Raw genomic sequence first — 22,413 nt, forward strand, 5'->3', positions numbered from 1 at the left:
TCTTCCAATACATTGTGGATAAGTGTGTATAGAATTCGACTAAATGAAGAGTCAAAATGAGTATAACATCCTGGCGTTTAAACCATACTAGATTTTTGAAATGTCGCAAACATTCTATTTTCTCATACTGAGAATGCGTCATGCGTGATTGCGTTGTTTCCCGCTATTCGTTGATTTTGGTAGCGCATCCCCATATCTAATTGAGCAGCTGTTGTCAATGCCAAAATGAGTATGACATCCGCGTATTTAAAGTATACTTGATTTTTCCGAAATGTCGCATGCTATTAAACTTTATTTTTTCCCTTCTCAAACAGCCTACTATTTAGGACGCAAGTATAGATATTCGGACAAGGCCAGTGAATATTCCTGAGTGGCCGAGTTACAATTTTAACTTCAATCTGTTTGAAAATCTATGGCATGACTTGAAAATGGTTGTCTAGCAATGATCTACAACCAATTTGACAGAGCTTGAAGAATTTTTAAAAGAATAATGTGCAAATATTGTACAATCCAGGTGTGCAAAGCTCTTAGAGACTTACCCAGAAAGACTCACAGCTGTAATCGCTGGCAAAGGTGACTCTAACATGTATTGACTCAGGGGTGTGAATACATATGTAAATGTAATATTTCTGTATTTCATTTTCAATACATTTGTAAAAAATCTACAAACTTATTTTCACTTTGCCATTTCGGGCTATTGTGTGTAGATAGGTGCTACAAAAATCTATTTAATCAATTTTGAATTCAGGTTATAACACAACAAAATGTGGAATAAGTCAAGGGGGATGAATACTTTCTGAAGGCACTGTATACCATATACAGTATATCTGGTGTTAGGATTGATTCACCAAGAATTTGTCTTCTCAACAAAGTGTCCTTCACATAGTTTTCCTGGCTGCTGGCATCCTTTCACCCTATTGTTTGCATACAGTAGTGCAGAATGTGAGACTTTTTCAAACATCACTGTCTCTGCTGCTCCCTAACAGAGACTGAAGAGGAAGCGAGACACCCCATGTTTTTTTAACGGTAAAAGGCCTGAGTGAACTATCTTCATTTATCCACCATATTTGTCCTATTCACAGAGGTTCTTGCTAGGCCCCTGAATATAGGCGTACCTACTCTAGCCAGGCAGTTCATTTCCCCCCTCCCAGTAGCGGAAATTAGGAGTTGGTGAGACATTGGTCATTAAGTTACAATAACTGATCAATGATCAAATACCAGGGCGAAACGAAAACCAGCAGACAACGGCTGGAGGGCACCATGGATGTAGCGCATTCCTATAGCAGCACACTGACAGTGGGTCATCCTCATAAAGACAAACCCAATAATCCCAAGCATCCCTATGAGCCACGGGGGTGAGCAGAGCACCATTTGATTAGCTGTATTGACTGGTAAAATGAAAGCACACTTCTCTTCCGGTTGTAAAGCCAAGCCATGTGTGAATTAGTAGAGGATCAATGCTCTGGTAAAATGGATAGCCCTGTGGACAACATGTGGACACACAGCTTCATTTTACATTTACATTTTAGTCATTTAGCAGACGCTCTTAACCAGAGACTTACAGTTAGTGAGTGCATACATTATATTTTTTTATTTTTTCATACTGGCCCCCCGTGAGAATCGAACCCACAACCCTGGCGTTGCAAACGCCATGCTCTACCAACATCCCTGCCGGCCATTCCCTCCCCTACCCTGGACGACGCTGGGCCAATTGTGCGCCGCCCCATGGGTCTCTTCATCGTAGTAAACCAACAACATCAAGTCCTCAGTCAGTGTCTGCAGAATGATGTATTGTAAAAAGTCAATAAGGCAGTTGAGATATGTTCTATCAAAGTCTACGACATGTAATGAAAGTGCAGTGTTTTGTGTGAGTGTGTTTATGCTTTATGCTAGTGAGTGTCTGACTTGTAGAAAGCCTCATGTCATTGCAGCAAGGGAATATAGTATCAAGACAAAGTGCACTGTTTTTGTTTGATTTCCACACACAGAGTTATGACCTTTATCTTTAATTCCTAGCACTATTGGTCTTGGCTCAGGATGGAATTTGTTGTCGCCACCTTGAATAATGACACCTGTAGTTCATGATTCTCTGTCATCACAAACAGGCTGCTCTCTGTGAGAGAAAAAGTAAACCAGGGTGGTGGAAGTGGAAGAGGCTACTAAAAAGGATGATATTCCAACTAATAAGACATGGTTGAATAGGGTTCTGTAATCCTTTCAGTGTTATTTAGGTTGGGTCCTCTGTTTTTTTGTTTGAAGATGTACCACACTGTATATCATGTTTTGTTTTGTGAGTATTGTACTTCATGAACATTTTTCAAGAAGGGTTTCTAATCTTACATTTCTCTATGTGAAAAACAAACAACATATTTGTGGTTGATGCTGGCACTCCAAGACACAATGTAGATGATATGCTAATGTAAGATGACTCTTTTGCTTCTAGGTTGCTTTCGGTTGGTTATTTCACCACAATTAAGTAACATCCCTAGCTGTTTACCAGATACTCACAATTCATTCCCCCTCTCCGTTTCCCAGGTGCCCACGGCGTGCGAGAGGAGCCCCAGTTTGTGACGGCGCACGCTGGAGAGAATGTCATCCTTGGATGCGATGTGGCACACCCGCTGAATGGCCAGCCCTACGTGGTGGAGTGGTTCAAGTTTGGAGTACCCATCCCCTTCTTCATTAACTTCCGCTTCTACCCGCCTCATGTGGGCCCGGAGTATGCCGGTAATAGGACACCTCTCCCTCTTTATTAGCCCAAACCATGGGTGTCAAAGTCGTTTTGGCGTTGGTCAGTTTTGTCAATGTCATTTTGTACACCTATGTAGCCTTTTTACTTATAGTAGTAATTTCCTAAACCGCTTTACTCTGAATTCATGCCCGAGGCTGGTCTAGCAGGTAACGCATCCACCTGCAGCACATACGTCACCCCTCAGCGTGGATATACAGTGCATTCGGAAAGTATTCAGACCCCTTCACTTTTTCCAAATGTTGTTACGTTAAAGCCTTATTCTAAAATGGATTAAAAACATTTTTTCTTCATCAATCTACACACAATACCCCATAATGACAAAGCAAAAACCGGTTTTTAGAAATGTTTGCAGATTTATTAAAAATATAACATTTACAAGTATTCAGACCCTTTGCTATGAGACTCGAAATTGAGCTCAGGTTCATCCTGTTTCCATTGATCATCCTTGAGATGTTTCTACAACTTGATTGGAGTCCGCCTGTGATAAATTCAATTGATTGAACATGATTTGGAAAGGCACACACCTGTTTATATAAGGTCCCACAGTTGACAGGGCATGTCAGCTCCGAGACAGGATTGTGTCGAGGCACAGATCTGGGGAAGGGTACCAAAACATGTCTGCAGCATTGAAGGTCCCCAAGAACACAGTGGCCTCCATCATTCTTAAATGGAAGAAGTTTGGAACCACCAAGATTCTTCCTAGAGCTGGCCGCCCAGCCAAACTGAGCAATTGGGGGAGAAGGGCCTTTGTCAGGGAGGTGACCAAGAACCCGATGGTCACTGACAGAGCTCCAGAGTTCCTCTGTGGAGATGGGAGAACCTTCCAGAAGGACAACCATCTCTGCAGCACTCCACCAATCAGGCCTTTATGGTAGAGTGGCCAGACGGAAGCCACTCCTCAGTAAATGGCACATGACAGCCTGCTTGGAGTTTGCCAAAAGGCACCTAAAGGACTCTCACACCATGAGAAACAAGATTCTCTGGTCTGATGAAACCAAGATTGAACTCTTTGGCCTGAATGCCAAGCGTCACGTCTAGAGGAAACCTGGCACCATCCCTACGGTGAAGCATGGTGGTGGCAGCATCATGCTGTGGGGATGTTTTTCAGCAGCAGGGACTAGGAGACTAGTCAGGATCGACGGAAAGATGAACAGAGCAAAGTACAGAGAGGTCCTTGATGAAAACCTGCTCCAGAGTGCTCAGGATCTCAGACTGGGGCGAAGGTTCACCTTCCAACAGGACAGCGACCCTAAGCACACAGCCAAGACAACGCAGGAGAGGCTTCGAGACAAGTCTTTGAATGTCCTTGAGTGGCCCAGCCAGAGCCCGGACTTGAACCCGATCGAACATCTCTGGAGAGACCTAAAAATAGCTGTGCAGCGACGCTCCACATCCAACCTGACAGAGCTTGAGAGGATCTGCAGAGAAGATTGGGAGAAACTCCCCAAATACAGGTGTGCCAAGCTTGTAGCGTCATACCCAAGAAGATTCGAGGCTGTAATCACTGCCAAAGGTGCTTCAACAAAGTACTGAGTAAAGGGTCTGAATACTTATGTAAATGTGATATTGCCGTTTTTTCTTTAGCAACATATTCTAAAAACCTGTTTTTGCTTTGTCATTATGGGCTATTGTGTGTAGATTGATGAGGGAAAAAACGATTTAAACAATTTTAGAATAAGGCTATAACGTAACAAAATGTGGAAAAAGTCAATGGGTCTAAATACTTTCCGAATACACTGTAAATCCCGGTCCCACCGCTACTCTGCATCTCCCTCCCTTCCTCCCATCTCCCTTATCATTCATATGTCAATAAAATTAGAAAATATAAACAATATTATTTTTTCAAGTTAACTATGAATTTAAATATTTTCAAATGATCAGAGAGGCTGAAGTTGGGAGACCAATGTTCGTTCAGATTCACGAGGTGTGTGTAAGGAGGGAGCAAGTTTGGCATTTTCACTGCAGTCTAGGGGAGGTTGTCTCCCCTCCCCTAACACCCACAGTGGGAAACTAATGCTTGGTAAGAAATATCCCCTCAGGTGCGAGAAGTGTGATACTGCTTGTGAAACAGTTGACTGACTGCCACTGGAGCTTTAACTATGAGACCAAGCACACTGACAATAATGGATTACATATTATTAGTCTGTAACACTGTCTAATAATGTTGTTCTATGACAGGTGTCAATAGATATAATGAATGGGAATGAAATGTGTTTAAATTCCTGTTGATAAAATGGATTGATGTATGATGATGGTAAAGAAATAAGGGGTCTTCCCATTAGATTCATTATACTGTTAATATGCCATATATAATTAGCGCACTATAATCCCTATTTGGTCAATAGATTAGCTGCAGTCTGCATCAGATAAAGAGGTTTCTGTTAAAGCGTCTTTACAATGCAGAGCCGGGCTCCCACAGCAAAAGCTTTAGGATTTGTAGTTGGAGGCAGTTGCTATGAATGTCCTCTTTATAATGTATTATAAACAGCTGATTATGACTGATAATCCAGCTATGTAGCAGAATGGAGAATACTGTAGCCGAATAGCTAACTGAGGAGCCTAGTAGCTAGTCACTTGCGTGTTTGATGTCACGTGGTGTCTGTGATTCAGGACTCTTTATAATGACAGTGAATAAGAGCAAATGAAAGGAATCCATAATCATGAGAAACATGCGAGAAATGTGTTCCCTCAAAGGCGATTTTATTTGTCTGAATCATGTATATAAGAAAAATATCCTTTTACTCATTTAATTTATTTGTATTAAGCCATTGAAACTCATCAATAGCCTTCAGACAATCACTGGCCTTTGGGAAAAGAACAGACAACCTCTCAGAATAGCTCTGCTGACTTGAATAAGCTGTGGACAATCAGTTGGGGGAGAATACCCACCCAGGTGGTATGCCATTGCACTTCAAACAGAAGCAGAAGTTGAAAGGCAACCTCCAGACCAAGTGAAGGTTTTTTTTTCTTCTAAATCTGTGCGATTGGAACATTACAGCATCGATAAGGAGTGGAGACAGAAAAGTCATGTGGTAATTTTACTGAGCATGTTAGTTTTAAAAAAGCAAAAAGAAACCCTAAAAATGTATCAGACGTCGCCAATGGCAGGATATGCAATTTGAATGGTCGGTCCTGACAGTGAATGTTAATTAGAGAGCGGCTGAGGATTTCTACATCTGGCCAAAGTCGGAGCAGTTCTGTCGGTTAGGTTACATCAGCGTCTACAACAGGGAACACAGCGCTCTGAAGACACAGCATGGATCAAATGCATTGCTCCCTATTTTATTAGTTGAAGCTGCAAACTAAATCACCATTTAGAGAATCATAGTCAACAACATTATTATTATATGGGTAATTCATTCCCCAAGGGATTGTTTAAAGTTGTATTTGTCACATGCACAAGTACAGTGCAATGCTTAACTTGCAAGCCCTACCAAACAGTGCAGTATTCAATTTCAACACGAGAAATAAGAAATAAGAGAGGAAGCTATATATAGGGTTAGTGCCAATACCACATGTACAATGTGCAGGGATACTGGAGTATTTGAGGTATATATGTACATGTAGGCAGGGATTAGGAGAAAGTGACTGGTAGCAGGATAAATATAATAATAACAGTAAGCAGTATGGCAGCAGCATAAGTGGTGTGTGTGTGTGTGTGTGTGTGTGTGTGTGTGTGTGTGTGTGTGTGTGTGTGTGTGTGTGTGTGTGTGTGTGTGTGTGTGTGTGTGTGTGCAAGAGTGTCAGTGTAGGCGTAATAGTTGGATATACATGTTGGATATACATGTAGATGGCTGAAAGGTGACTGGTACCAGGAATATATAAATATTTATGGTAATATACTAGTGGTAATATATACATGTAAATAGGAGTAATAGTGTAGCAGGAGAAATAGATGGATACTAATGGTAATGGCAATCAATAATCATTTTAGCAGCAGCGTAGGTGTGAGGGGGAGCAGTAGTTAGCCATTTAACAGTCTTATGGCCAGGGGATAGAAGCTTTTTAAGGGTCTGTTGGTCTGAGTCTTGATGCACCGGTACCGCCTGCCAGACGGGAGCATGGAGAACAGTCCATGTCTCAGGTGGCTGGAGTCTTTGGCAATTTTTCGGACCTTTCTCAGACACCGCCTGGCATGTACATCCTGGATGGCTGGGAGCTCACCCCCAGTGATGCACTGGGCCTTCCGCACCACCTTCTGTAGGACCTTCCGGTCGAGGGCGGTGCGGTTACCATATCAGACGGTGATACAACCAGTCAGGATGCTCTCGATGGTGCCACTGTAAAAGTTCCTAAGGATCTGAAGGGCCGTGCCAAGTTGTTTCAACCTCCTGAGGGAGAAGAGGCACTACCATGCCTTCTTCACGACTGTGCTGGCGTGAGAGGACCATGTTAAGTCCTCAGTGATGTGGACACCGAGGAACTTGAAGCTCTTGACCCTCTCCCCTGCGGCCCCATCGAATGTGGTTGTGATTAAAATAATTTTACTGGATCAAAGATGCCAATCATATGGACCAGTGTTTTACTGCACCAAGGGACAAATAATTGAAGGTGGTAGAACCATTTTCAATCTTCTAAAATAGCTTCCAGCCTTTATCTCTAGGCGTCTTTTATTGTATTTTGTTTGGAATACCTTTCAAGGGATATATGCTGCTCCTTTACAATCTTCCCCGGTGCTGTTTTTAGACGGCGCCTCATACCCTGGTACAAATTACATTTGACAGTCCTCACAGAGATTGACAATGCACACTTTAAACTATGCCACTTTCTCCCTGCTGCGCTACAGAAGCTACAGAACAGGGGCCTTTTCAATTTGTGCTACTGCGAAGCTTTAGTCGTCGCCAACTGACGGCCGCCTCCCTCTACTATGATGAAACACAGTGAGGATGGAACAGCGCCGGAACAGAATGATGGTCAGTGTCAAGGCTAGGGATCAATACCATTTCTTATTCACACAGAGACCTGAGTTGTGCCTATTGTAGATGGTGCTTCTTTTGCTACAGTGGGCACTGAGGGGGAACTGCTTCCTCTGGTCGAGAGGCTGCCCTACGTCTGTTGTGCCAACCGAGTGCGTCTTGGGGTTTGTCTCCCGAGTGGCGCAGTGGTCTAAGGCACTGCATCGCAGTGCTAGCTGTGCCACTAGAGATCCTGGTTCGAATCCAGGCTCTGTCGTAGCCGGCCGCGACCGGGAGACCCATGGGGCGGCGCACAATTGGCCCAGCGTCGTCCAGGGTAGGGGAGGGAATGGCCGGCAGGGATGTAGCTCAGTTGGTAGAGCATGGCGTTTGCAACGCCAGGGTTGTGGGTTCGATGCCCACGGGGGGCCAGTATGAAACATTAAAAAATAATGTATGCACTCACTAACTGTAAGTCGCTCTGGATAAGAGCGTCTGCTAAATGACTAAAATGTAAATGTAAATGTCTTTGGTTTTTGGGTCGTGCCGTTTAGCCACCCCAAGCCAATGAAAAGGGCATGTGTATTGGCAGCAAGGCATTTCCACTTTGTCCGAGAGTGGAACATTAATCACTGGTGTTTGGCTTGTTCCATTAGGAGCTACAAAGAGTCTGTTTGTCACACGCCATACTCTGGGCCTAAATGAGACCTCAATTCAAACACCATCGACTTGGGTCGTGTCTGCATTTGACTGTCTTCATAAACAATGTGATACACTGCCTGCCTTTGACTGCAAATGGATTAAGATTGCTTTAGAAAGTGTCTTTGTCGTTGCTGATGGTCAATGTAGCAGAAAAAACAGATCCCCCAAAATAACCCAACATATGGAATATTCCAACCTTCATTCCCTTGCAATTCCTGAGAACTTTGCTGTCGAAAATTGCACATGGCAACAACTACTGCTCCCCCTCACAGTTTTAAAGCTCTCCTTCCTTTCTAACGGCCAGGCAGGCTGCGGCCCAGTTCTCCTTCTGCAGTATCGATCTCCAACACTGAAAAAATATTTGCTCCTTTGCTCAGAGGAGAGAGCCAACCCGCAACCACAGCCACACTCCCATATCTACGAGGAGAATCTCCAAGTTAGGCCAAAAAAAGAGGGTGACATCCACATTGCCCCTCTTCCGTCAAAGTTCTTTAGCAGAACATGTTAGGAATTCATTGGAGCTAGTGTGAATCATAGATGACTCCTTTCACAATATCACCCCGTATGACAATCACTAGGTGTGTCAGACTGACATGCACTGACAGATGTGAGCTAATGAGAGGAGAGAAGAGGGTAAGGGGGGTGTAACAGCTGGACTTGTCATCCTTAGCTCAGAGAAGAGGGCCCACTTGAATGGTACTCTAGACCTAAGGCTTCATGATGCTGCCCTACCTGTACACCGGTACTGTACATATACGTACACACACAGTTAAATAAAGACGAACCAATATAGACATTTAGACATACAGTAGATATAAACACATATGCATGTACAGACACTGATAAACAGACATGAGTACAGATGGACACATGGTATTATGATGACAAAAACAGATGGATAGACACAGACCTGTATATTTGCACACAGGCTAGGAATAAAGTCAGTGGTCATATTAATAGTTATTTCCTATTCACCCTATTTCCCATCTTACTTCACTTGATATAACCTGATGTGTTGCATACAGGGGAAGTAGCCGGCCCAAATGGAAGTCACTCAAAAACATTGACTCTGGGGAGCGCGTAGTGAGCCGTGGAGGGCTTTGATAATGTTGGTGTTCTGGGCCGTTGTGCCCTCAAAGCCCTTTGTTTAGCCCATATTGTCGGCCGCCATCTGTTATGAGCGGTTGCCAGATTGCCGAGAGCAAAATCATAAATCCCCCTCCCCCCTCCCTTTCACTGCTTGACCCGTAAAGAGTGAAAGCTGCTGTGACACTGGGCTGCTGCTCAACCCCCGTATTCTTAAGGCTTGGACCCACGAAGGATACTGACTGCCAAGAGGTACTTGGCACCTCTGCCTAGAGTGTCGGCAGTCAACCTTTTGTTGTTCACATAGCACAGATTGCCCACCGATCAGCCTCGTTAAAATACTGCAGACCACAAGGTGGCAGTAGCTTTCTTAAGCTACCGGTTTGTTTGGCTTGTGCCTGCTGTAGATAGCTAATGCTAGCTAACTATCAAGCTGCACTAATGTTGTTGCTAGCTAGCTAGAATTTGTAGCAAGCCACTGTTGATTCTAGCCAGATGGCCACAGCTACACTACATGACCAAAAGTATGTCAACACCTGCTCGTCGAACACCATTTTCCAAAATCAAGGGCATTAATATGGAGTTGTTCCCTCTTTTGCTGCTGTAACAGTCTCCACTCTTCTGGGAAGGCTTTACACTAGATATTGGGACATTGCTGCGGGGACTTAAGATTTCCCTTCACTGGAACTAAGGGGCCTAGCCCAAACCATGAAAAACAGCCCCAGACCATTATTCCTCCTCCACCAAACTTTACAGTTGGCACTATGCATTGGGGCAGGTAGCATTCTCATGACATCCGCCAAACCCAGATTTGTCCGTCAGACTGCCAGATGGTGAAGCGTGATTCATCACTCCAGAGAACGCATTTTCGCTGCTCCAGAGTCCAATGGCGGCGAGCTTTACACCACTTGTGTGGCCTACCACTTCGCATCTGAGCCGTTGTTGCTCCTAGATGTTTCCACTTCACAATAGAAGCACTTACAGTTGACTGGGAAAGCTCTAGCAGGGCAGAAATTTGACAAACTTACTTGTTGGAAAGGTGGCATCCTATGACGGTGCCACGTTGAAAATCACTGAGCTCTTCAGTAAGGCCATTCTACTGCCAATGTTTGTCTATGGAGATTGCATTGCTGTGTGCTCGATTCTATACACCTGTCAGCAACGGGTGTGGCTGAAATAGAAGAATCCACTAATTTGAAGGGGTGTCCACAAACATTTGTATATATCGTGTATATAACTAGCATAGCTAGCAACATTATAATGAAATCACGATGGATTCATTTTTGAATGAAGCCGCTGACTGTAAGCTGCCGAGACTCAGTGGAGTAGCTAGCTAGCTAATGTTGTGCTAACCGTTTAGCTAAGATAACTGGTACTGGAAGTATGGGATAATGGAGAGTGAATAAAAATATTTAATCTTCCTTGATAGCTTGGTAAAGCATTTAGTATTGTGTGCGTTGTGCTACACTTACCACCTCATTAGTCTTATATGAAGTGTGTGTGACTGCCTGGGTTAGCTTGCTAGCTATTGTTAAGTTGCGTCAATTCAAATCTGGTATTGGAACAAAAAGAGGTCAATACACGTCTTCTAAAATAGACTATTTTAATTAATGCAAAACACTTCAATGATATATGATGTTCGTATATACGGTCCACTGAAATACCACACAGGGCAGTCAGAGAACTAAGCCATTGTTCTAAGTTCTTCTTTAAATACTCTGACAGAGATAGTTCCCGCTCCCTGCTGGCCTATCAGAGTAGAGACTGAGCGTGGTTTACACTTACTCAGCCTATCGTTGGCGCACAGGCTGGTCCCAGGCCCTTGGCGCTTCACTGTTGCCAGGCATTAGTTGTTATCTCCACAACTTGTCCCGAGTCAGCAACCTCAGACATCTTTATAGCAGAACCATGTCCTTGAGTGGTCTAACAAAGAGGCTGTGTGTGTGTCTGTGTGAATCACAAGTCTGTCTCGGCCTACCCCCTAATGGTTCCCCACATTAATCACAGCTTGTTATATTAAGCAATTTATATCAGTACAGCACAAACCTATTATGTTTAATCATTAATGTATTCTTTCTAAGCTAGGCATCTCATCTAGTTATAAGAAAATAGAACCCCACACTATCAAACTAATGAGCAAATGCACATTATCAAACCTAACAAAAAAATCCTTCAAGCACAAAACTCCTTAGCTAGATGTAAAACATGTAAATACTTGCTCTGGGGAAAATATTTATTATGCAGCTTTATTGTTTTAGTTAGAACAATTCTGATGAAATGGGGGTGGATTACACGTGAAAAAGTACCTTATTTTTTCAATTTCCTTGTCACTCCTGTCGACTCCTTCAGGTTTGTCAGTACCAGGTCGGTACACAGCATGTGCGTCTTTTGTTCTAGCAAGACAAGCAATGGCCTTCTACTCAGGGCCGGCGCCAGAACGAATCAGTTGGACAGGCATTGGATTTCCATAGGAGGGCATGTTTCTTAAACGTTTCTGTGTTTTCTTATTGGTTTTATAGTGAAGACATGTATTACCTTTTAATGTGGCATTAACACAACCAATCATGATGTTTTCATCTGATTGTCAAACAAATCACAAGAAGTAGGTTACCTTCGCACGTTCGTCCCAAAAAATTCCACCATCCAAACGAACTGTGCACCTGCCAACTTACCGTCAATTCGCAAGTGGCTGAAGCTCACCGGAGAAAGTATCAGAGTGAGCGAAACAGCGCCCCTCTGTCTTACTATATGTATCACATGTATCTGAAGCTGTCTGGCCAAAAATAGTATGACATGGCATACTCTTTGGCCAGACAGCATCAGATACATGGGCTACATATACTGAGACAGAGGGGCGCTGTTTAGCTCGCTCTGATGTTTTATCTGAGATTGATGCGTCTTTCTGTCAGCGCACGTCTCGGTCAAATGAATTATCAATATTTAAATATTTTTGTTGGATAGGTAAGGAGGTACGGTAGGGCGGGCCATGCCCCGTAAGGCCCACCCATAATGCTGGCCCTGCTACCTATCAGCAGTCAGATTTCTCGTGTGTCTGACCTCTTAGGGTTATGATGGATTCAGATGGGGCAGGCTCTCGTGTCTCTGTGCTCTGTTTCTATGTGTCTGCTAGGGTGTTGGGGTTCGGAACGGCACCTGGCTCGCATGACCCAAAATAAAACAGGCACATCTACCGCCATTCCTTCTGATTTTATAGAGCAAAACAGTATATACCGGGTCACTTCTTTTCATCTGGCATGCAAACCTAATTGCTATCTAGCAGGCAAACTTCACTTGGGAGAATACTAAAACCATTTCATCTCGCCAATCTTGGATCCCTGGGAGCTACGCCTGATGCTAGCTGGCTAAATAATGAGGGGCTTTTATTATTAGCCTAGTTATTTCACCATAGGCTATTTACACACTTCACTTCTGTTCAAACTTCTCATGTAGTCAGTGTGCTAAAATGGCTATTATTATTGCATATCATGTCCAAGTACACTTACTACTGTAACTACATAGGCCGCTCTCGGACTGGCATTGAAAAGTTTGTGGCTACTGTCATAATATCAGAGATGTCCGTCCAGTCATGTGTACTTTTTTCACAAAAATGCTTCAGTGAGTAAGAGATGTGCTACTGGCTCACAGACTGGGCTGCGCTGAGTTAATTGATTACCCATCCGTGCGCTAGGAAAATGTAAAAAAAAAAAATTATGCCAAGGCCCAGTGGCCACGTAACAAATTCTACTGAATACTAGCTATGTTTCCTGGTTTGACCCCTCTTATTAATCTCTCTCTCCTTCCTTCCCATCCTTCCCCCAGGCCGAGCCAGTCTGCACGGCAAGTCTTCTCTGCGGATTGCGAAGGTGCGTTCAGACGACCAGGGCTGGTACGAGTGTAAGGTCCTGATGCTGGAGCAGCAGTACCACACCTTTCACAACGGCAGCTGGGTGCACCTCACAGTCAACGGTGAGTTAGGTGGATGTCACAAACACACACACACACACTTGCACGCACGCATGCTCACATACACACGCCCACACACACACTCTCTCTCTTTCTCTCTCCATCATTCACTCACACACACACACACATACACACACACTCCATCACTCTCTCATACACGCACATGCAACCCCCCACCCACCCCACACACATGCAGACACCTGTTGCTGTGGCAACAGACACCTCAGACAGACACACAGCCTCGCCCGGTCCCTGGTCACAGCACATTAGCTCAGTGTCATCAGTGCTGTATGACTTACCCAGAGCTCTGGAGAGGAGCCAGTCATTTAGGCCCCGGGGCCCTCTGCTTTGCCACTGTCACGCCTCTGCTAGACTAACTGAAATGGATTCACTGCAGCAGCTGTTGGACTGGCTGGACACCCCAGCCCTGACTGCTGTGGTTGGGTTGAATGTCCTATAATGAGACCTTAGTTATCAACATAGCAAGTCAATTTGGCTTCGTCAATGGGTCTTTGATGCAGCTGATTCTGTTATTTTGGAGTGGGTGGTTTCATTCGGTACAATTGATTCAGTCATGGGCTGTTTTGTCTACAGAGTAGATTTACTCTCTTGTGGTGGATGTTTTGTGTGGGACAGGCCTGGGTTGAATACTTATTCCAAATACTATTTGAGAAACTTGAGGTGCACTTGATTTAGTTTGAATGGCCAGTAGAGTTTGCACTCCATTGCTTCAAGTCCATCTCAAGTATATGAAATATTTGCAATACGTATTCGACTTGGTAATACGTCTGACATGTGAAAGCTTTAGGAGTCCTACTTAGTCATACATGGTATCTGGGTTGCTGAGATAAGTAAAAACCTTGTTGTCCCACTACCAGAATGCACATTGAGGATTTGTGTGCTCAATAAAGTGTCCCACTGTGTGAAAAAATAAATAAACTGTCGGTTCAATCAGGCCTCCTCTGTGTGCTGGAAGAATGGTATTTTTAACTGAGCCAGGAAACCAGTTTTGATAGAACAGAGCCCTTGACTATTATGTGGCTGTCCTTCTGTGTTTGTCTAAAGCAAAACTTACCTTAGTATCAACTCCTCCTGACCCTGATCAGTAAGATTAGTTCCAAGATGGAATCAGTGGATGAAATGTGGACACTGCCCTAACAGCAACTCACTGTAGCCAGCCATGGTGTGTGTGTGTGTGTGTGTGTGTGTGTGTGTGTGTGTGTGTCTGGGCATGTACTGTATGGCTAGACACTGATAGCAGGGGCTCCGTTTGGCCCTGGCAGCAGGTAGAGCGCCTCACCTTATTAAGAGTGAGAAGGTGTTGGGTGGTTAAGCCGACGTCGCAACTTTATGCTAACGCTAACCCACACTTGTGAAGTTAATGTGAAATCTGGTAGTTGGTCCAACTAGTTGGCTAACCTGTCAGTGGATAATGTATGTCACTTTCAAATGCATTTTCCGTTTCTTGAAGTGCTATTAGAATTTAATTAGATACCACGTTTCATATGCAAAATCCTCAAAGAAGATACGGTACAAGAAACTAACCAACCCAAAGGCGTCGTGTAATCTGCGACCGCACAATCAAGCAGCATTGTCAAGTCCCACGTTTGATATCATCAGGACTAGACAGAGATGTCAATCTTCAAGTAGGTAAACGGAATCAACTCCAAGCCCTTCAACCGGCACCGTGGCGACGGCACTGTGTTTTAGAATTTCTTATGAGACACTACTCAAAGACTTCATTACCATTCCTTCCAACATTGTGACTGCCTGCCTCCTGCCTGCCTCCTGCCTTCAAATAACACAGCAAAATGCCTTACGTAACGCCATTAATATATTTATGCCGCCTCGTGCTGCCAGAACTCTCTCAGGGTTTGGGCCAGGCGCATAATGATGATGGATAAAGCAGCAGCCTTTGCTTGTTGTGCCCTGGTCGTCTCTGTTGTCAGGAGGCTATTTGGGGAACATTGCTAATTAGCAGTTAGCTTCAGTAGCATTGAGGAAGTGAGTGGCAATCGGTTGGGCTATGGTTGAGTCTGTTGTGATGCTGATGTAGACGCTGCTGTTCAAGTTCCTGTGATATTCCTCGCCCTCACACCCCTCCCGCACCCTGTCAACCAAGGTGTGAGCCACATGACGTATGAGGGAAGGGAAGAGTGGTTGGTGAGAATGGTGTCATGGGCTAGCTTCTCTGGGTAGAGTTTAGTGTATCCTTGTTTCACCTCACACTTAGGATCCAGATAAGCTGATCATAGAACTGTGCTTGCTGTGTGCATACATGGGGGGACTTGAAGAACATAGGCTTCGCTTCAGTCACATTGGGTCTGATACAGTATGTGCATAACCCTATAGTGCTGTTCAGTGATCTGAAGCTCCACCGGTGCCTCTCTTTCCCTGACAGTGCAGCCTCCTATGCCCTTTAGGTGATTCTCTCTGGTTCAGGTCCCCAAGGCTTGGTCCCTACACCCCCTAAAATAGCTCTCATCCCTCCATCCCTCCTTTGCAGCAGAGATCTGCAGTGCATATAAGCTGCACAGCTCTATATCGTCTCTCTCTCCATCGCACCATCGCTCCATTGCTCGCTTTCTCTTGCTCTTTCTCGCTCTCTCACGCTCTCGCTCTCTCTATCGCTCTCTCGCTCTCTCTATCGCTCTCTCGCTCTATTTCTCTCTCTGTTGTGTTCACTTTATCTCTATTTCTCTCTGTTATGTTCACTTTATCTCTATTTCTCCCTCTGTTGTGTTCACTTTATCTCTATTTCTCTCTCTGTTGTGTTCACTTTATCTCTATTTCTCTCTCTGTTGTGTTCACTTTATCTCTATTTCTCTCTCTGTTGTGTTCACTTTATCTCTATTTCTCTCTCTGTTGTGTTCACTTTATCTCTATTTCTCTCTCTGTTGTGTTCACTTTATCTCTATTTCTCTCTCTGTTGTGTTCACTTTCTCTATTTCTCTCTCTGTTGTGTTCACTTTATCTCTATTTCTCTCTCTGTTGTTCACTTTATCTCTATTTCTCTCTCTGTTGTGTTCACTTTATCTCTATTTCTCTCTCTGTTGTGTTCACTTTCTCTATTTCTCTCTCTGTTGTGTTCACTTTATCTCTATTTCTCTATCTGTTGTTCACGTTATCTCTATTTCTCTCTCTGTTGTGTTCACTTTATCTCTATTTCTCTCTCTGTTGTGTTCACTTTATCTATATTTCTCTCTCTGTTGTGTTCACTTTATCTCTATTTCTCTCTCTGTTGTGTTCACTTTATCTCTATTTCTCCCTCTGTTGTGTTCACTTTATCTCTATTTCTCTCTCACACAAAAGGAAAAGGGGATGAAAGATTTAAGTCTGGTGTTAAACAGATTTACACATGACCCCTAGCCTCTGCTTATCCCTATAGGATATAAATAAACAGCCCAGACTGGAGGAGCAAAAGCCCAATAATCTGCATTATGCTCCTTGCAACTTTGATGCAAAGGAGAAAAAAGTATGATAATAACCAACTTTCCGTAGCACTCATCCTATACTAGAGGACACGTATTCACTTTGGTACAAGCAACATGTGAGGAGCTTTTAAAATGAAAATGGACCAACTGCACATAAAATAAACATTAATTTTCAAATGTGTAGAACAACTTGAAAGGAAGGATGAAAAGAAAGAGGAGGAATAAAAAGTAACAGGTATTGGAGTGGGCTTGGAGCAGTGCTGCCACATCAGAACATGATGCCTCGCACAGAGTGGGAGGTTTCTCAGTACTGTCATGCTACAAAGTGGAAGGGACCGTTACTCACGACAACCTTCTTGCATCAGTTCCCCAGGCACACTCAACAAACTACCCCTCTCATCCAAACAAATGGTTCCTTCTTCCTCTGCAGCTTAATTATGAAAGCATTACAGCAGCACACTTCGAGACTGTACCACCCTCAAATAGTTAAGCGCATAGTGATAGCGTCTTAAAAGGGTAGTTCACCCAAAATTAAAATATGTCCAATTTTTAAAATGCATTTGGTGAACTATCCTTTTAAGAGATGTGGGAATAGATCTGAGCGTGTACACTTTTTTTAGCTTCTCTGGCAAATAGAGGAGCTCTGTGCGCACGCATCAGACTGGAAGTTCAGTCATGCAGATGCGGCAGAGGAACAGTGAAATATTTAATGTCCGAGCTGTACGATGAATGGAAAATATTTTATCCTCCACCGCGTTAGATCTCATTGAGCTATACTTGCCAAAGCTTCTTCCCCTTTTCTTTGGTTGCACCCCTTCAATACTAGGAAATAAGGAACTGGCTGTTCTGTTCGGGGAGGACATCCTTCATGTATAGCTCCTCTAGTAGTTATTTTTATGCTTCTAACAAACATTGACAACCAACAGTGGAATTCTAGTGTAACAAACCAGTTTTTCCTACTCTATTCTACTCTTGTGTTTCTCGGTTACATTACTGCTGAGAGAGTATAGCCTATCATATTGTAGTAGAGCTTTTTTCAGTGATGTTTGATGGTTCTTGATTCTTCCTGTGCAGACTTTTATCGTCCCGAGTCCACTTGAGTGCTTTCTTTCTCCACAAGGCTATTTCAATCCAGAGGTGTCATGCCCATAGGGGACACAAAGGGCACGTGCCCCCTCAGATTTTTTGTGTAAGAAAATAAATACAACTTTTTTTTTATATTAAAAAAATGCCTTTTTCTCTGTAATACTACTAGCCACATAGCAATCTTATGAAGTTGGATTTAGCTAGCCCAGATAGGTTCCCAATCTCCCAACCTCATAACTAGCTACCAAGAACCCATTTCAGGCTAGAGTAGCAATCAAATTAGAGTAGCTAGCTTGTCTAACTATCTTATCTGGCATGCCTGCTGGCAAGGTTGGTAGACCTTAGAAAAGCAATCAATAACTCAATGTACTGAATAAGACTCATATTCCTTTCAATATTTTACCCAGATTTTAGCAGAGATGCAGAGAAGCATATTTTGTTTATTTAAAAAAAGAACCACCAGTCAGGAAGATACAGACTGCTCAAGAGGTGTACTTAGATATGCAAAATTATTAAGATTTTTTTTACATAGAATTAGGCATAATGATTATCACTCTAGATTGCAGGAAAATACTTTCAGGTGTTTGAAAAATATAAAATTCTCTACTTTGTGCCCCCTCTGAACTTGGGGGTGCATGACGCCTGTGTTTGAATCCCTCTTAATTGGGCCTATGTGGTTTTCAATGCAATACAGTCATTCAGAGCATTGAGTTATGGAGTACCACAAATCAAAACACATTTTATTCGTCACATGCTTTGTAAACAACAGGTGTAGAATAACAGTGATATGCTTACTTACGGGCCCTTCCCAACAATGCAGAGAGAAAGAAAATTGAGAAATAATAGAAAGCAATAACATGTAATAATAAATACATAGGGTATCGAGTCGATGTTCAGGGGTATGAGGTAATTGAGGTAGATACACTACATAACCAAAAGTATGTGGACACCTGCTTGTCGAACATCTCATGGAGTTGGTCCCCCCTTTGCCGCTATAACAGCCTCCACTCTTCTGGGAAGGCTTTCCTCTAGATGTTGGAACATTGCTGCGGGGACTTGCTTCCATCCAGCCACAAGAGTATTAGTGAGGTCGGGCACTGATGTTGGGTGATTAGGCCTGGCTCGCAGTCGGCATTCCAATTCATCCCAAAGGGTGTTTGATGGGGTTGAGGTCAGGGCTCTGTGCCGGTCTGTCAAGTTCTTCCACACTGATCTCGACAAACCATTTCTGTATGGACCTCGCTTTGTGCACGGGGGCATTGTCATGCTGAAACAGGAAAGGGCCTTCCCCAAACTGTTGCCACAAAGTTGGAAACACAGAATCATCTAGAATGTCATTGTATGCTGTAGCGTTCAGATTTCCCTTCACTGGAACTAAGGGGCCTAGCCCAAACCATGAAAAACAGCCCCAGAACATTATTCCTCCTCCTTCCTCCCGTCGGACTGCCAGATGGTAAAGCGTGGTTCATCACTTCAGAGAACGCGGCCTGGGGCTCCATACAATACTTATTTCCCTCATTAAAATGCAAATCAATTTATAACATTTTTGACATGCGTTTTTCTGGATTTCTTTATTGTTATTCTATCTCTCAATGTTCAAATAAACCTACCATTAAAATTATAGACTGATCATTTCTTTGTCAGTGGGCAAACGTACAAAATCAGCAGGGGATCAAATACTTTTTTCCCTCACTGTATAGGTAGCAGCTAATGTGCTAGTGATGGCTATTTAACAGTCTGATGGCCTTGAGATAGAAGCTGTTTTTCAGTCTCTTGGTCCCAGCTTTGATGCACCTGTCCTGACCTCGCCTTCTGGATGATAGCGGGGTGAACAGGCAGTAGCTTGAGTGGTTGTTGTCCTTGATGATCTTTTTGGCCTTCCTGTGACATCGGGTGCTGTAGGTGTCCTGGAGGGCTGGTAGTTTGCCCCCGGTGATGCGTTGGGCAGACTGCACCATCCTCTGGAGAGCCCTGCGGTTGCGGGCGGTGCAGTTGCCGTACCAGGCGGTGATACAGCACGACAGGATGCTCTCAATTGTGCATCTATAAAAGTTTGTGAGGGTTTTAGGTGCCAAGACACATTTATTCAGCCTCCTGAGGTTGAAGAGGCTCTGTTGCGCCTTCTTCACCACACTGTCTGTGTGGGTGGACCATTTCAGTTTGTCCGTCGTGTCATCAGCAAACTTAATGATGGTCGTGGGTGAACAGGAGTGGACTAAGCACCCACCCCTGAGTTGCCCCTGTGTTGAGGGTCAGCGTGGCAGATGTGTTGTTGCCTACCCTCAACACCTAAGGGCGGCCCTTCAGGATGTCCAGTATCCAGTTGCAGAGGGAGTTTTTCAGTCCCAGGGTCCTTAGCTTGGTGATGAGCTTGGAGTGCACAATGGTCTTGAACGCTGAGCTGTAGTCAATGAACAGCATTCTTACATTGGTGTTCTTCTTGTCCAGGTGGGAGAGGACAGTGTTGAGTGCAATAGAGATTGCGTCATCTGTGGATCTGTTGGGCCGGTATGCGAACTGGAGTGGGTCCAGGGTGTCTGGGATGATGGTGCTGATGTGAGCCATGACCAGCCTTTCAAAGCATTTCATGGCTACAGATGTGAGTGCTACGGGGCAATTGTCATTTAGACAGGTTACCTTGGCGTTCTTGGACACAGGGACTATGGTGGTCTGCTTGAAACATGTAGGTATTACAGACTGGGCCAGGGAGAGGTTGAAAATGTCAGTGAAGACACTTGCCAGCTGGTCAGCGCATGCTCTGAGTATGCGTCCTGGTAGTCCATCTGGCCCTGCGGCCTTGTGAATGTTAACCTGTTTAAAGGTCTTACTCACATCGGCTACGGAGAGCGTGGTCACACAGTCGTCTGGAACAGCTGCTGGTGCTCTCATACATGGTTCAGTGTTGCTTCCTTGAAACGAGCGTAGAAGGCATTTCGTTTGTCTGGTAGGCTCGCGTCACTGGGCAGCTCGCGGCTGGGTTTCCCTGCCACATCCGACGTTCGTCAGAGCTAGTGTAGTAGGTTTCGATCTTAGTCCTGTATTGACTCTTTGCCTGTTTGATGGTTCGTCAGATGTCATAGAGGGATTTCTTAAAAATTCCAGATCAGTGCCTTTAGCTCAGTGCAGTTGCTTCCTGTAATCCATGGCTACTGGTTGGGATATGTACGTACGGTCACTGTGGGGACGACGTCGTCGACGCACTTATTAATGAAGCCGGTGACTGATAAACTCCTCTATGCCGTTGGATAATCAACCCGCCATTCTTCTACATGAAATTATTACACAGAACTGATAATGCTTCTCATTTGTTTGTAGATAATCTATGCCTTGCAATCTCTTGACAGGTTTGCTTTTCCCCAAAAAGTGCCTGTTCAAGTTCTCTTATGCTATTTGCATACGTTTATTTGATTCGAACATTCCATCTAATAATGTTTTGATAACATTTGTATTTGTATTTATTATGGATCCCCATTAGCTGCTGCCTTGGCAGCAGCTACTCTTCCTGGGGTCCAGCAAAATGAAGGCTTTTATATACAGTTAAAAACATTACATTTCACAACAGATTTCACAACAGATTTCACAACAAATTAAGTGTGTGCCCTCAGGCTACTACTCTACTACCACATATCTACTACACAAAATCCATGTGTACGTGTGTGTATAGTGCGTATGTTATCGTGTGTGTGTGTGTGTGTGTGTGCGTGCGTGCGTGTGTCTGTGCCTGTGTGGGTCTCTTCACAGTCCCCGCTGTTCAATAAGGTGTATTTTTATTAGTTACTTGATGTGGAATAGACTTCCATGTGGTCATGGCTCAATGTAGTACTGTGCGCCTCCCATAGTCTGTACATAATAATGCCCAAGCACTGAAAATACTTGGATTTCCAGGGATTTCCAATGTATGTCAATCATTTCCAATATGAACTGTTACATTTTGTCTTTCTCTCTTTCGCTGTTAGCAGCTGCCCACTGTTATTCCATTACAATAAGCCAACGCTTGACAGAGTGGCAGTGTGGAATAATCTAGAGTCTCCTGTGTATGAAGTGAATGTACAAGTTGGCAGTTTCCTGATAGACAGAATGCCACTTGTCGCCTAACCATGTCGACTTCACACACCTAATCTAATAAATAGTGTCTCGCCTCACTATTTTGTTTGACTAGCGGTTCAGTCGCACTGCCTCAATTGCTGGCTACAAATATAAAGAACCGGTCACGTGTCAGCCGAGGTAAAAGGTTGTCGTCAAGTAAACGGCTTACGTGGCCCCAATTCTCACTTTTCTCCCCAGACCCTGTGTCAAAGAGATACAGATCACAGTTAAATGATTTACCCAGGACTGTAAGCCAGGACTAAAGTGCTTGTCAGGGAAACCGCTATATTGGATGCTGCTGTTGTGAAGTGGCTGTAGTCTAGAGAGTAGAGACACAGATAGAAAGTGGATGAGACCATTTTCCAGCCTGGGCCCAGATCTGTTTGTGCTCTTTCAACTCCTTATCACT

General features: G+C 43.9%; 1 protein-coding gene across 1 annotated transcript in view; it reads left to right on the top strand.

The window, feature by feature from the left end:
- The window catches only part of LOC121573938 (protein turtle homolog B-like), a 195,656-nt gene that overhangs the window by 47,896 nt on the left and 125,347 nt on the right, over nucleotides 1-22,413 (top strand). Inside the window, exons 2-3 of the mRNA XM_041886349.2 lie at nucleotides 2,536-2,727; nucleotides 13,255-13,401. Coding sequence (XP_041742283.2) covers nucleotides 2,536-2,727; nucleotides 13,255-13,401 — 339 coding nt within the window. The remainder of the gene's footprint in view (nucleotides 1-2,535; nucleotides 2,728-13,254; nucleotides 13,402-22,413) is intronic.

This window comes from Coregonus clupeaformis, chromosome 9 (assembly GCF_020615455.1).
Source record: "Coregonus clupeaformis isolate EN_2021a chromosome 9, ASM2061545v1, whole genome shotgun sequence".
Classification (NCBI taxonomy): Eukaryota; Metazoa; Chordata; class Actinopteri; order Salmoniformes; family Salmonidae; genus Coregonus; species Coregonus clupeaformis.